The sequence below is a fragment of the Melanerpes formicivorus genome, unplaced genomic scaffold, assembly GCF_026170545.1.
Source record: "Melanerpes formicivorus ecotype bairdi unplaced genomic scaffold, bMelFor1.0.p_v2 SCAF_98, whole genome shotgun sequence".
NCBI lineage: Eukaryota > Metazoa > Chordata > Aves > Piciformes > Picidae > Melanerpes > Melanerpes formicivorus.
This window is the reverse complement of record NW_027142450.1, coordinates 627,451-643,027: the sequence shown is the minus strand read 5'-3', so window position 1 is coordinate 643,027 and position 15,577 is coordinate 627,451. Positions and strand designations below refer to the sequence as shown.

The 15,577-nt window shown below is 38.9% G+C and overlaps 1 protein-coding gene across 5 annotated transcripts in view; it reads right to left on the bottom strand.

Annotated features, from left to right (window-relative positions):
- The window catches only part of ERCC6 (ERCC excision repair 6, chromatin remodeling factor), a 48,036-nt gene extending 34,670 nt beyond the window's left edge, over positions 1–13,366 (bottom strand). The window contains exons 1-6 of one of the 5 annotated variants that reach the window (XM_068166159.1): positions 13,289–13,366; positions 12,745–12,976; positions 11,761–12,191; positions 9,235–9,355; positions 7,305–7,413; positions 4,697–5,426 (exon numbers count right to left, since the gene is read on the bottom strand). In XM_068166159.1, coding sequence (XP_068022260.1) covers positions 4,697–5,426; positions 7,305–7,413; positions 9,235–9,355; positions 11,761–12,185 — 1,385 coding nt within the window. In that variant the 5' untranslated portion in view covers positions 12,186–12,191; positions 12,745–12,976; positions 13,289–13,366. The other 4 variants (XM_068166156.1, XM_068166158.1, XM_068166155.1 and 1 more) reach the window with 4 other exon arrangements.
- Positions 13,367–15,577: the final 2,211 nt, after the last annotated feature.

Sequence of the window (15,577 nt, the reverse complement as noted above, 5' to 3'; positions counted from 1 at the left end):
ATATGTTAATATTTGACTTAACTACACAGTAACATATTAACCATTTGATCAATATATTCCTTACCCACTTCAGTTGAACATCATTCATGTGCTTAAACAATCAGAAGATACAGGTTTTATAATATTGGCAAACCATCTTGAAAAGAAAAGCCTGACCTTTAAGAATTCTGTTTAATGTTGTTCATGGTCACTGACATGAATACAATTTTATCCTGAAAGTGCAGTATGAAAGCCATATATCATACAATTAGATCTTCCTCAATATAAGGATGCATTCAGATACTCAGCCCATTTCCCACTTACTGCAATACCCTAGAAAGAAATTCTGCATCCAAAACTGTAATGAGCACAATTTAAAAAACAAAATAATAAGAATTCCAACCAACAAACCAGTCATGAGCCAAGCTGAATGTTTAATATAGCTTGCACTTGAGAAGCACAATATGTTTTCTATTTTATATAGCTAAGAATCCCTTACAGATTATTCTAATTTGCTAAATTGAAGCATTCAGCATTACTTTTCTGATTTAACTTTTTATGGCCTATATGGGTGAATTTAATTGGTACATCCTAACAGATGAAATACATGCAGTTAGTACCGCAAGTCTCCATAAGAAAATTAAGAGTGATGTAGATAATTACACACTTGAGTTTAGACTGAAAGGTGTACTCAGCGAGTGAGCCAAAATATATCTTCATTTGCGTCTTGGCTTTGTCATTTTAAAGAGCAGTTAGGATGCTCTAAGAAAGTGTCTTTCAGGAAAGGTAATGTTTAATCCTTTTTTAATTTATAACTCTGAACCATCAAGAGATTCAGTGACAGATACTTCACACAGAGCTAGTGCATGAAACCCGATCTGAGAAAAACAACTTATTTGTAAGCAAAATTTTTGTTTGATTCTTTATATCAACTGCTTTGTGCACTGATAACCATGATTTCCAGCTACTCAGCTGCTTGGATGTCACTTGGGAGACATGGATAGAAGCAGCTTTCCTAGCCTTCCCGCTGAGCACTTGACAACAATTGAAGAACTCAAGCAACCGTACTCCACGAACTACACGGAACACACAAGAGAACACAGATACAGCATTTATCTCCTACAGCATGACATGTAATTCCTTCCTTGAAGCAGCAGGCAGATGCATACTGACAACTGCTATGGGAATAGTGACCTTATAAGGCTGTGATTTTTTTGTGTGATGATAATAATGTAATGCATTAAGTACGTATATTATAAACAGTAAAAATTGCTTGGATATACTTTTGCATTGCATTTTAACACATGCAAATGGAAACTTTCATACACATGCAAAACAGTCCCAATAAACTGCAGTTTCCACATCTGCAAAGTCCTGAGAATAATACAAGAGAACCATGCAGTTTTCTTGTTGAGAACAAAGAAAAAGATTTATTTCCTATGCATTTAAACTGCATAAAAGAAACTGAAAACAGGGGCATTTTCAGTCATTCCACAGATCTCAAAGAAACTGGCTCAGCCATGACCTGAGAAAGCAAAGACCCATGCAAGGAAAAAAGAACTGAAGCTACTGAGAGCATGAGATGAATTCTGTATATTTAAGTGGCACTTTTTTTCCATGTTCTGCTGGTCACATCTTACTTTGAGTGACCAGGCTGACCACTGAAAATCATCCGTAGAAGGACAGAGTCAGGTACTCTCCTGGCTGCCCTGTCTACTGCAGATAGCACCAGCTCCTGTTCTGAAAACAGTTTCCTGTTCCAGAGATGCTTTGCAGCCCTGCAGTTAGCGAAATTATCATGCTTTAACAACACCATTGTAGTTTCCCCTTGACACAGACCAATCTCTCCAAGTCCCATCTCTGAAAAGTTTTAATGTTAAGGAAACTAATTTTCAATCTTTAAGAATATAGGACTGCATTGGTGCCAAGCACAAGACTAGATGTTCAGAAGATTAAAGTAATCCTAAAGGATTTTCCCCTGCTTCTCTGAGGTAAAATATACTATAATCTCACCCATTTGTTTGCATTCACAAGTAAAACTGACATGAAACAAGATATAAATGCAAGCAAATGACAGCATTTCTATAGCATTCTTAATATGTTTCTTAATTCACTACATTTTATTTTCTTATGGCATTTCCCATAATGAAGATTACCTGGGGGGTACCAGCATAAACACATCAATGTGGACAGCTGCAGCTTAACAGTCACAATAACTGTAGCTATGAAATTTTTAAGGGATGTAGTGTTTTGGTAGCAATTACAGTTACTGATATTTCTAAAATTCATTTAGGCTTTTATTGTAACTTTAGTAACCAAAAGAAATGTAGTCTGTGATATGACTTTGCTAAGGATAAATTGTCACAATCTTAACATTATTAAAAAACGTGTTTGAATGAATTTGAACTGCGAGTCATATTAAAACTTTCAATCAAAATAAATTACTCTTGATGAAAACACTGAATTAAAAATGATTTAATATTGGTCTAATTTAAATGTGAAAAGTATAGTTTTATTCAATGAAATAGTAAATATTTTACCCATTAAGTACAATTAATTTTTGTTAATGCAACCAATAAAAAAAGTCTTTCTTTTTGACCCTTTGGACACTGCTTACATAAGCCTCTTGCTGAGCTCTTCTATTCAAGCAAAAAAAAACTATGTTTTCACCCTGAAAAGCAGCATCCTGGCACTGCAAACCTATTGCCTCATACTGGCTGCTTATCTGCCTTTGTAATACAGGATGTGAAAGTGAAGCTGGACTCTTCCTACCTAAGCTTTTGTTACCAGTAATTCTACAACTGTGAGAACCTCTGCTATCAGGAGGCATCTCTTCATTCACAGCAACTCAGGTTCTCAGCACAGGGGAGGACGGTGTTTATGTCTCTACCTGATTCTCTCTCTCATACAGTTTCATTTAAATCCATAAGATTTTATATTTTCATAGAAGTGTAAAGTTTGTCTCTCCCATGTATTAATCAAGTCCCTGTGCTAGGACTTATCACTACATCAATCATACTTCACTGACTGCCATCATATATATTCTTCCTTCCATTCCAGAGCAACTGTTTTCAAGCTGGAATCCATGATTTTCTAAAGGACTATAGAACTACTTGAAGGTAGCTAAAAAGCAAGCATGCTATCAGCAAGCTGAAGTTCATTATACAAAGCTCAGTCCTTATACTAGATGCAAGAAAATATGCCAGTGGTTAGGGAATGATTAAAACAAAACTATTTTAGTGATCTTGATCTTCTGACTCCCAGTATGCCCAGAAATGTTTTTCACTGGTACGTTAAACTGTTAAAACACTGACCAGACATGTTACATGTCACTTCTGCAGATTCAAAATGTTTTCCAGGCAGGTGTGAAAACAGAGACATTGCTCAGTTTCAGGAGCTCAACAGCTGTACTACCAGTGGGAAAAAACCCCACAAACACAAGCCAAAACCAAGCAAAACTCACTCAACAGCACACTGCAGCTACAGAGAGATCATCCACATACAGGTTATAGAAATTTCATAAATCATGGATTAGCACAACATATTTCAGCTGCCATTAAAAAAACCACACCAAAACCGAAAACCAAACAACTAAGCTGTGTTCTTAACTTCATTTCCTCACTTAACACCAGATTTTCCATAGAAACCTTACTCAGTTTATAACCTTAGGTAATCATCATAACAGAAAACATCACTACTACCACCACTGTCACTATCTCTTTAGATAATGGTGTTTTTTATCCCTCACTTTCATCATGAACAGAAAGAAAAAAAATCAGCAAACAGAGTAGTTCTTAAACCTCACTAACAGCAATATAAGTGTCCAATCTTCATTATTTGTATCTTCTACTAGAAGTTGGACAAGAGATATTGCATGCTAATGATCTAGGTATTGTCCTTTCCAGTGTAAATTATTTACAAGTTTAAATTAAAAAGATTTTTAATAATGATTTTTCAAATAAACCTGTTAGCCATATAAACTCTATGTAATTACCTTGTATTTCAATAAACTAACAGATTATGCAAAACCCCTATGCAACTATAGTTTACTCAAATGATTTCCTCTTGACGAGCAGTTAATTACTTAAAGCAAAAAACTCAGCATCTCACCCCATTCCAAACCAAAGATTTCTCTCTCAGTGGAAAATTGCCATTCCTCTGAAGAGAGAGGACATTGTATGCCTGCACGGTAACTTTGCCTATCAGACAGAACACATCATCTTTTTACATTTTGAAAGGTATGGAATGGGCTGCCCAGGGAGGTGGTAGAGTCACTGGAAGTGTTTAGGAAGAGACTGGATGGGGTGCTTGGTGCCATGGCTTAGTTGATTAGATAGAGTTGGATGATAGGTTGGATTTGATTTCAAAGGTCTTTTCCAGCCTGGTTAATTCTATTCTATGTATGATCTACAGACAAAGGCAACAACTTAAGTACAATGTTGCCAAGTAATATGTTGTTTTATATACATACATTTTGGGCACATTCACAGTTCTACAAACAACAAGCACCTACTGATACTCACATAACATTATTGAAGGACCTACAACAAGCAGAAAAATCTACGAGCACATTCCTTGTAATTAGCAGGCATGCCAGGTTATGATCCTTCTGACTGTCTCCTTTTCCTTACTTCAGTTCCTAGCAGTGTATTATGGACATTGACCTTTGCATGTTCAACATCATTTGTTAATGTTTCTAATAATGTCTAGGACTAACCTTAGTCTCTGTTTATAATAGCCTTCATCTCCATCATCTCTCCATCTCTTTACTTTGCGCTTCCCCAATGCATGCTCCTCTTCTTCCTCAGAGCTTGGAAAGAAGTCAGCATCATCTTCAGCTTCTTCAACACCTCTCTTTGCTGAGTGTTTTCTTTTTCTTGACAAATTCCCGAGTTCATAATCAGAATCATTCTCAGCATGAGAAGATGCTTGCTCTTCCTCCTCTTCTGCTGCTTCTGGATCAAAGAGCTCCTCATCAGGTACATACTCAGACTCTTCACTATCATCCTCCTGCCGACACCTGAACTTCCTGACCTCAAAATATTTCTTTTCTTTTGGGATCTCTGCCTTTGATTTGATCTGAAGAGCATGCTTCTGAAGCTTTCTCATGTGTTTTTTTAGGCGCTTATCTGTTTTTGACAAGGCTTTACCCCCTTTTTCCTTTTCAGTCGATGCAGGAGCTACACGCTTCACATTTTTAGCTTGTGCTTTCTTCTTTGCCCCTTTGCGAAGGGATAACTTTTTTCTTTCAGATGACAGCTTGGCTTGGTCAGCTAAGTACTTCTCAAAATCAGATGCTTCATTTAGCATTAATTGTCGCACCTTCTTCTCTGGCTTCTGAGGTATTTTAGTCCCAAATGGTGTCATCTGGCCAGTGCGAATAAGCTCTTCCCACTCTGTTTCCTGAACAGGCATAAGCATGCTGCCAAGACACGATGGACCAGGTTCTACAACAAAAATCAGAACATCCAGCATGCCTTTAAAACCTTCAGAATAGCTCAAAACATGGGAACAAGGGTGTGTTGAGAGTCCCCCTTCTAAGATTTATATGCACTCAGTTCAGTTTGCACATTCAATTTAAAAGCATTACACACGATACTTGGAAGTTCAAAAAAGGCAAAACTCACACTGAAGTGAAAGTTGCAGCCTGACTTTTTTGGTCTTCTAACTACTCCTCAGACTTCATATAGGAAATATTACACATACTATCAAAATGCAAATACTTTTGAAACAACAAAGGAGCAATAACAACTACAAAATTACACACCCCCATGGCACATGAACTCTAATGTGCCCCCTAGGTTTTCAATTCCAAACAGGTCACCATGTTCAGTGCAAGAAACTACAGCATTCCCACGTGCAGCAACATTGTCCCTTTCTGTGTTATTACTGCTTTTTAAATCCTCATAAGCTTGAAATTTGACATTTCCAGTACTAGGACAGACACAAATATTACAGAACACACAAAAGAGTGTCTTTCCATGTTTCAACCTCCCCCTCTTCAAACAACAAAACAAAATCCATCTTCCTACTCTAAAATACTAATTAGGATTATGACTTTAAAAGCCAGATTAGCTGCACAGCACCTTTTCCTAAAAGCACACTTTGGCTGAACTGCATGCACAGTTACTATGCTTCTTAATACAAATTATAATTGGTATTTGAAACCAAAGAGGGAGACAAAAGCTCTTGAATTCAGGAAGCTATAGGTGAGTTTCAACCTGAAATTTATTAAGGTCCAAAATTTCACAGTAACTGTACCAGAATTACCAGCATGGCACACAATTGTGTGTGGTCATATTTAAAGCAATGTATTGATCACCAAAACACGTTTAATGAGTACTGATGATGTATTTGACACAAAACTCCTCCCTCTCCACCCCCTCAATTTCTCAAACTACTGAAACTATTCAACACTAGTTCTTCTGTCTTGGGCTCCATTCACCTCATAGCTACATTTCATCACACTGGGTACTTGAGGTTTTTCTGCATGAACCCGTTCAAAGGCAAAGGTTGAAAGGTATTTTTCTACTAAGAGAAGTCTACTGAGATTTTGACCCCTGTAAGTTTTGTTGAATCAGGACAGAAGCATGAGCTCCATGAGATGTGGACTCTACTCCAGCCACACCTTCAATGTATAAATAGCACAAGGAGTTTACACCTCTGCAAACAATGTAACCCCAAAGTGACATGCAGATGTCAATGAGGTCCAAATTTGCCCTGCAGAATGCCAGATTAGTGACTGTGGCCAAGACAGCCAAGCTGGAGCTACAAAAGCCAATCTCAGGCTGCAGGCAGCAGTGAGAGAGAACATCTAGTGAAACACTGAAAGAACAAATACCCTGTTTTGGAAGAAGCCTTATTGGTTTTCTTTTTTTTGCAATTGCATTGCAGCCTGAAAGAAAGAAGCAGTTCCCCTTTCCATTTCTAGTGATACTTCCCAACAGTAAGAAAAACACAATTTTGTTACTGCTGATTGATAACATCCAGCATATAAAATGTAATTCAATCAGATGTTAGCAATCTTTATCAAATTAGCTGTGAAAAAATGTTAGGATTTCCAATTTATTAAGCCCAACACTCTAATGTGCCTCAGCTATCCCTACTGAGCTGAACATGGAATTAATATCCATTTTCTAAAACTTCCCACGTGAATATGCCAAGAGCTGCAATTCTGCAGGTGCAGAGAATAAATGTTCTTAGCTCTCTTTTTGAAAACAAACCACTGAAATTAATTTGCTTATTGGCAAAGATCTTGCAAACCAGCTTTGAACAAAAAAGGCATTACATCAAAGTACAACAGAACTTTCAGCCTTTTCCCATACCTTCATCTTCCTCGAATTCAATCTCATTTACTTTGTCAAGAATCTCTGTTCCACCAAGAAATGACTGCAGACGCTTTTGTTTTGCTTTGATCTTCTTTAGCTGTTGCTCCTTGAATGACAAGTAGATACATATGGTTTGTAAACTTGGTATCCTTTTAAAAAAGGCTTAAATTACTACACTATCTTTTCAGTATCTCATATTCAAATCTTCACAACATTGCACTTGAGACAAGAAATGGTTGGACTTGATGATCTTAAAAGGCCTTTTCCAACCACAACTATTCTAAGAAAAGTACAAAAACACATCACTACAACACAAGTTTTGGAAGGTTTTTGTTAGAAATTGAAATTGCCAATTGGTCCATCATCCTAATATACCGTTAATGCAAGAATGGTCACAGCTAGTTTAGCAGCAAAAACTATGAAGTGGAATGACTTAAAAAAATAAAAAAAGAATCTCAATCTTACAGGTGCTCTAACAAGTATAGTTCATTACTGCTATGAAAATAACTCATAGCTGGCTCTTCTGTTACACCTTCTACCTGATTGTTATATCCTCAACTGTGTATTTACTGGTGATGTTGTGATTCACTGGTATTGCTAACTTTCATTAATGAAATGAAAAATGCCACACAGTGAAACAAAGACAGAGGCAATGTAACTTCCCACATTTGTAACTCTGTTCTTTGACAAGTCTCCCTCACCCAGAGAGGCAAGCACTTTGGTAAAAATCGAGTTCATGCCAAAACGTGCAATTGTTTTTTTTTCATCTTTTTGGTGAAGGTGGTTTCATTCACCTGCCAATGTCTTCAGGCAGCACTTTTCAAACCACAAAAGGTACCATATTCAGGTGTGGTGCAACATATTATTTCCTATTTATGCACTATTATCCTTGCTCACAGAGAATTGTGCATCATAAAACACTCACTGTACTGCAGCTCTAAGAAAATACTTGCACCAGTCATTAACTGCCCATCTGTCTCAATAATGGGAGAATTCCATCATCTTTGACCACTTGGGTGTTTTTTGAAAAGGCACTTCTCCACATAGAAAGCAGCTCAAATCCAGGACTATCTTTCTCCAAACACCCTTCAAAACACTCTTGAAGTTATTAGGACCACTTTTACAGATTGCAGATTTCATATAGGGATTTATTCTTACACTTCATGGTTTAAAAAACATCTGAATGAGTCAGTGGCAAATGGCCTGAGATTAGGAAGTGTCAGAGGGGAAAGGGCAGTATATTTTCAGTCAGGTTTATCATTAAATATTCAGGTGAACTTCTATCAATGTACTACCATTCTGACCAGCAGAAGTTTTCTTTCTCTCCAGTGTCCTCTGTCCTATTTACAGCTGTATAGACCTATTGCTTGCATTACCCTGATGCCTGCCAAACTGCTATGCACCTTTAACTTACTACTAAGGCAGTAGTACTTACTACTGAAAAAAAAGCTGGAACAGTTTCTGACAAATCAGCAAGTTAAAATGGCTCACAGAAAGGAATGACATGTACTGGTACAAGATAGATACAGACAATGAAAGAAGATGAAGGAAAGGAAGGTAGGGAATGAAGATCATGAGCGCTGAGATTTAGGTCAGCTATTGAATCACATGCTAACGATGCTTGCTAATTCTCCCAATACTACTGGGAGGGATTGAATAAAATTAATGCACATCAGTCTTCTGAGTAGGTTCTGGAACTTCTGTTTTATAGCTTATAAACTTAGAATTGGAAAAAAAATAAATTAATCCCTCACTTTCATATCTTTACCTAAGTTATTTAGAATTTTTGTCTGAAAATGAAACCATTTAAAAGGGAAGAAACAACAATTGTAGACTGACTCTGAACTATATAAACAAGAATTACGTAATCAAAACCTTAAGACAAAGTACAAGCTACCTACTGTCAGCAGAAATACAATATAATCACCTTGTTATATTTTTGCCGTTTTACAGAATCTAGTTTTCTGTTTATGTCTTTGTTGTTGGCAGCTTGAGGGGAGAGCTGCTCAATAATTTTGTTTATTTGTTTCAGAGAAGTTGTACACGATCTGAAAAAAAAACCCAAGAAGATACTAGTCAACTCCAGGAAGCAAAATAACACATTCTCAACAATTTAGAAATCCCAAGAGACTTACTTAAGATTAAAAAAGGTCTAAAGTAAGTTTTTAAATAAGGAGCTTGTATTTAAACAACACTGAAATACTAAGCACTTCAGAAAGTTGTACATCGTAAAATATTTGTAAACAAAGTTTTGCTGATACCAAAGTTCCACAGGCAAGGAAACTGAACAAACCACTGCAATATTCAGTACTGATGGTTGCAATAACCAAGTGATAGTGCTTGCTTCTATTACTCAAGATAGACAAAACACACATGAAAAATGTTTCATTTTCTAGAGCTGTTTGATGCCATTATATAAGGAAGCTCGACCCTTTTAGCTTTATAATGTCTTTTACAAAAAGAACAGACTACAAGGTATGAATACAGTTCCAGGAAGACAGACTAAATAAGATCAAAGAATTAACGGAGCATCAACATTAAACTTTCCTTACTCACACACTACTGTTTTTCCTGCTTCCATATACAATATGAAATGCAGGTCGAAACACATACTGTAACCTAATATGATCTGTATCTGCTGTTGGATTTGTTCGCAAGGATAAAGGCGCTGCCCCACCATCAGAAGCAACAGGTCTATGTTAATTCTGATAGCAGACCATTTCATACGGATATGCAACTAAGTATCTCAAAGCATTAAAAAAAAAGACAAAACCTCCCCTCTTTACAACACCTGCAAAGCAGCCATTATTCCCCTCCTATGCAAAGACATGCACTATGTAAGTATCCTCAGTTGTCGGGGGGAAATTGGGCTATGTTTCCCTCCAGCTTTAATCTGGATTCTACCACTGCTCTTCCACAAGACTTATTCTATTAGCTCTCCAGCTATCACTGCCACATTCTGTTTCAATGCTTTTCAACGATCTGTTCCAACTTTCTTAGTCTTCTGTTCTGTTACTTTGAAACAGTTCTTCTTGCATGTGTCCTACCTTTCAGCTCTTACTTCCTTGGCCTCAGGGGTTTTTGACACAAATTGCTACTTCCCTTTTCTACAAGGCTTTGTTTAACCAGACAGTGTAACTTAAACCAGGATTCAACTTGAACCATTTTTTATTCTCCTTCTGTTCAAATTTGTGTGTCTATTACAGAATCATGCAGCTTCTACTATGAACTCCATGCCAAAAGAACCCCAAATCTTGCTTCATTTTACCTCTAGTCACACATTCACTGTTACAGAACTTTAAGTTACTCTATTACCAACTCTACTTCCATCTTTACTTTCATCAGTCAGTCCCTCTGCTCAACAACCCAGCTATACCTCTGCTAATTTTTCCAAAGGCCAACTCTCAGACTTGCACATTACATTTCACACAGATTGCCATTTGGATCCCCTCAGGCAAATCTCATCTTACAACTTTTAAATGGAAGGTGAAAATACAGGGGAATGAAAAATCATAGCTGTTTCATAAAGACAACCAGGAAAACATCAACTAATTGCCAGTACTGTGCACCACTCTCTTGGTAGCCACATAATCTAACTGCAATGGTTACACTGCAACATTCTTCCTTGCAATGACCATTGTACTTATCATGTCTTTCTGCTGCATAACAGCTGAAATTAGCTTCTAGTTCACTTCTCCACACCCAAACTGAAAAACCAACAAAATGCATAAACTTCAGCATACGCATAACAAGAAAGCTATGCAGAAGCTCCTGTTGGCAATAATAGGCCCACGGCACTTGAGCACTAAAAACCATCATTACTGCAACATCTATCTGCAGTTGTTCACAGAGCAGCTCTACAATGAGGCTAGAAACAGAAAGGGAGATCTGAGAGCAAAATTCAAGACTAATGGCTACTCAAAAACTTCTACTATCAATATACCATGTTGATTAAACATTTTTTTATGATGTCATTAAGTATTTCATACAAATGCTTGTAACAAAGCTGTTTTTCATAGTTGTACACTCATGATATGGGGTCACCAAGTTACAGAACACACACAACCAGAAGCAGATAATCCCATGAAGCATACAGAATTGAAGCAGCACTACTTCTGACTATTACTTTGAATAAGAGAGTATGATGCAGTTCTCCATTGCCCATAAACCAGACATGCATGTTGGCAGTGTAGGAAACAAAACAGAAAAAGGAGAGGCACTGTCCTCTACTGCCTTGATGCATGACTGGACTAAACAAATATGAGCAATGAAGCAATGCTCTGATGTGAAAAACATTTTTTTGTGTTTTAAAAAGGTGAGTGACTCAGAAGAGTACACACCATCTCGTGTTTCAAAACATCCTTTCATCTTCCAGCTTCCAAAAACATGAAACACTGACCTTCTTTAGATAGTCAAGTAACAGAAAGGCACAGTAAAAAAGGACACAACTTACCTTAAATCATCCAGCACTGACTGATATTCTTTCTCTGCATCTGCTTTTTTTGTTGCTTTCTGAGCTTCGTTAATTGCATTATCTACTTGCTGAAGAACTCCTTGCTCCAATACATCCTGGTCATAGACATCGACTCCTAAACCTTTCAGCTCAGCAGCCTGTGCATTATGTGAGACGGACTGAATCTGTTGCCTGTCAATCTGTAAAAGGGGTTGTCCTCTTCTGGGCATCTCCAAAGGGACAGCCATGAAAGTGGATGACTGGCTGGTAGAGCTGGGAACTTTATTATCCAGGTCACTGTTACAAACGTCATTTTCTTGTTCATTTTCCAATTCCTCAGCATTATGCAGGCAATTATTACTTGAAGTAGTAAGAGGATCTTGTTCTTGGATATTGTCTGGCAGGTGGCTGTTGTCTGTCGGCATCCTCTGCTCAAACGCAACAAAGAACCACATTATCCTAAGATCATTCACAAAGTTCCTCATGAAGAACGTGCCCCAATAAAAGTAATCAAAACAATGAACAGGTTTCTGTACAAGAAAGTCTTGTTTCCAAACTCCTAGTAGTCTGCTCCTCCATGAGTCCTCCCCGAAAAAGCTTCTCCACACTAACTCCTCCCACAATCAAAAGGAGAAAGTGCCCAAACTTTCCAAAAGGAACTATATGGAATACTCCTAGAAAATCCTGCTATCAGACAAATAAAACAACCCGTAAAAATTACTCTTTTTGCCAAAGCATAAGCTTAGTCTTGTGTGTGGTCATGCTACAGAAGACTACAACATAACAAAACCATATGCAGCATAACACATCCAAACATCAACAAACAGAAGTGTTTGAAACAGAGTATATTTTAACCAGTGAATGCATTGATGAGAACAGTTGGCTGTTTGTTAGTTCAGCTTTGAAGTGGTGCACGAAAGCCTCTTGGCCAGGAAATAAACACTGGATTGACTTACCAAGGCAATAAAGACTGGACTGACTTACCAAGGCAAGCCTAGCACTGGTATTGCTTGGAGCTCTCAGCGTGGGACTGTCTTTTAAAAGGACGAATTTTTTACCAGTTTCAGGGAGAAACAAGGGTTATTAAATTGCAGGAAGGCATTAAGAAGGCAAGTGGGCTTCATTAGCAACCCCTCCGAGTATGGCAGCCCGTAGTTCTCAGTTCCAGCTCATGCGTCTCTTCAATCAGCTCCGACCGCACGCAACGGGTTTGTCCCTGTGTTCAGGCAACGGTTACTATGACAACCCCACACCGGACAGTTCCCCTCGAGGGACCCCGGACCCCATTCAGCCCCCACCTACGCCAGCCCCCGAATTCCCGTGCTTCACCACCTCTCACTGCGAGCAAGCCAGAGCCTGCCGGGCCAAGTCAGGACCGCAGCCGAAAGCTGTCTCTCGCGGATGGCAGCAAGGCCTGGCCGGGTCGGAAAAGCACCGTCTACCCACGGCCTCTGCCTGGTAGCCCTGGGTTACAGTCGGGGGGCGGGAGAGGCCGCTAAGCGGTCCCCGATGCCGACGCAGAACTCACCTCCCTGCCCGGCTCCCGGAAGGCCACGGCGCGCCTCGCCACCCCCCTGCGCCGAGGCACAAGCGTCACTTCCTCAGGGTCGCTGGCTTCAGGGTTGCGCACGCGTGGCAGGGAGGTGGCGCGCAGTGAAGCGTTCTCGGCTGTCGTCCCACGCCTGTGCTGAGAGAAGCTGCGCCCAGCTGTTTCGATATCGCCGACAGCCGCTGGCTTTTTCCGTCAGCTTGTCAGGCTGCCCTGTAAATGCGTTTTTACCTGACATAAACCCGGCGTATGGACCCAGTGTGGGCTGGTTGCTACGACACACCGGTCACCTGTGGATGGTTAGCGTAGCACATTGGTTACTCCGAGCTGGCCACCCTGCAGAGAGTTGACGCTTGTGGAACAAATGCCTAGAGACCAGAGGAACTACTTACAGGGGCCATTTCAGGAGTTCGGTTTTCTGTCCTGCCATACTTCAACACCAAGTGACTGTCCTTTGAAAGGCTGGGGAAAGAAAACATGCTATAGTGGTTGCAAGTTGTCACTGAGCAAATAGTTTGCACTAAGGTTCCTTCAAGGGAAAAAAGGTGCTCTGCAGCTTGGAATTTAGCAGAAGGGCTGCATTATACACAGCAAGTGGGACAAGCGGTCTGATAAGGGCTACAGGTCTTCTGCCTGCTGGGATCTGTAACAGCACTTTAAGTTTTCTGCATTCTTTTTTGTTTTGTCCCTAATTCTGTGGTAGTGACAAAAGCAGAAAACTAGATGTTTGCCATGGGTCCTTTTGCTTTCTCTACCTTTCCCCCCATCCTAGTGGCAGGAGAGTCACAAAATACATCTGTGCAGCAGAACTGAATTTATTGGCTGACAGCCTTGAGCCGACTGCAAGAGGTTAAATACATAGCAGAATACATTTGGAAATATGTTGTTAATTAAATGGTGCAGCAAATAGGGTTTAATTCTTTGCTTTGGGGTATAAATTGTGATTCAGTTTGACCATGGAGCTGCTTTCTTCAATTGCCTTTCAATTGTCCTACTCTCTGTATTCTTAATGTCATCTCTTTTTTCTAGTGAACAAGATGCAGATTGAAAAAAACCATATTACTATTTTGTAAATTATGTAGGGTTGAAGCCAAGGCATATTTAGGTAAGCACAAAGGCATGATACCTCATGCTTCTCACTCTTAATTTCAACAAAACACTACTGACCAGCAATACATTTATAGTGCACCTTTGATTTGAAGAAATCCCTGATACTACTGCTTAGTTACCCTGGATGTAGAAAATTGTGATTGTAGCTGTGCAGAAATGTCACAGTTGTTTAACTGAAGAATAGCAGAGGTAAGTAGATGCAGTGTTTAATCATGAGACTTTAAGGATATGGGTTAGGGTGTGTGGGAAGAGAAGATAACTTATAATGCATTTGGGGCTTTGTCTTTACACCTTTAAATATTTGTACACATTGATGTGATCTCTTCCTTTTTCTTTATATTATACAGATCCAGCTCTTTTCAGTCTTTCCTCAGAAGGGAGGTGGTCCAGTCCTGACTCATCTTACTGACCTGGACTCTGTCTAGTAGCCCCATATCTCTTCTGTACTAGAAAAGTACTAGTTTCTTTAGGCATCTGTTGTCTGACATTTTCTCAACTGTATTCCTACAGAGAAAATTCCTACAGTAAAGCACTGTTGATAAATTATATACTCAGCGATTCAAGGCTTTCAAACATCATTAAATTTTTCTTTTGCCAATTTTTGGTCATACTTAACACACCCACAGAGTCCCTATGCATTTGCTCCAAGAGTAGGAGTTCTGTTACTTTTTCTCATAAATCTTCACCACTGGTAGTTTTCATAAAATACTGTATCCTACCAAGCTCTCCATGTTGCCAGCTCTCAATGACACAGTGTACCACTTCCTTTAACACTTACTGGTGTGAATATTAATGAATAATTCTCAAAGTTGTTGATTCCTTTATTCTGGGTTTACTCTGAATTACAATTTTAGGTCCTTGCCAGAAGTTGTTATTTTTCTTCCATTCCCATGCTCCCTTCTTCCCTCAGTGTCTAGAAATCTTAAGAAAATACAGAATGGGTTCTCTAAGGTCTGTAAGACCAACATCTGAATGGTCAGCGGGCAAATAAAATGGTGTCTATTTGATAGACTCTTGTTTGTTCCCTTTGCTCTGAAATATGCTATTATTGCAAATACCTTTTACTTTGTATTTAATGACTAGAGTGAGGAGGCTTTTTTTTTTAGCCTTTGTTACCATGTTCTAAGCACAAGGAGTGATGTTTTGTAATTAGTGAAG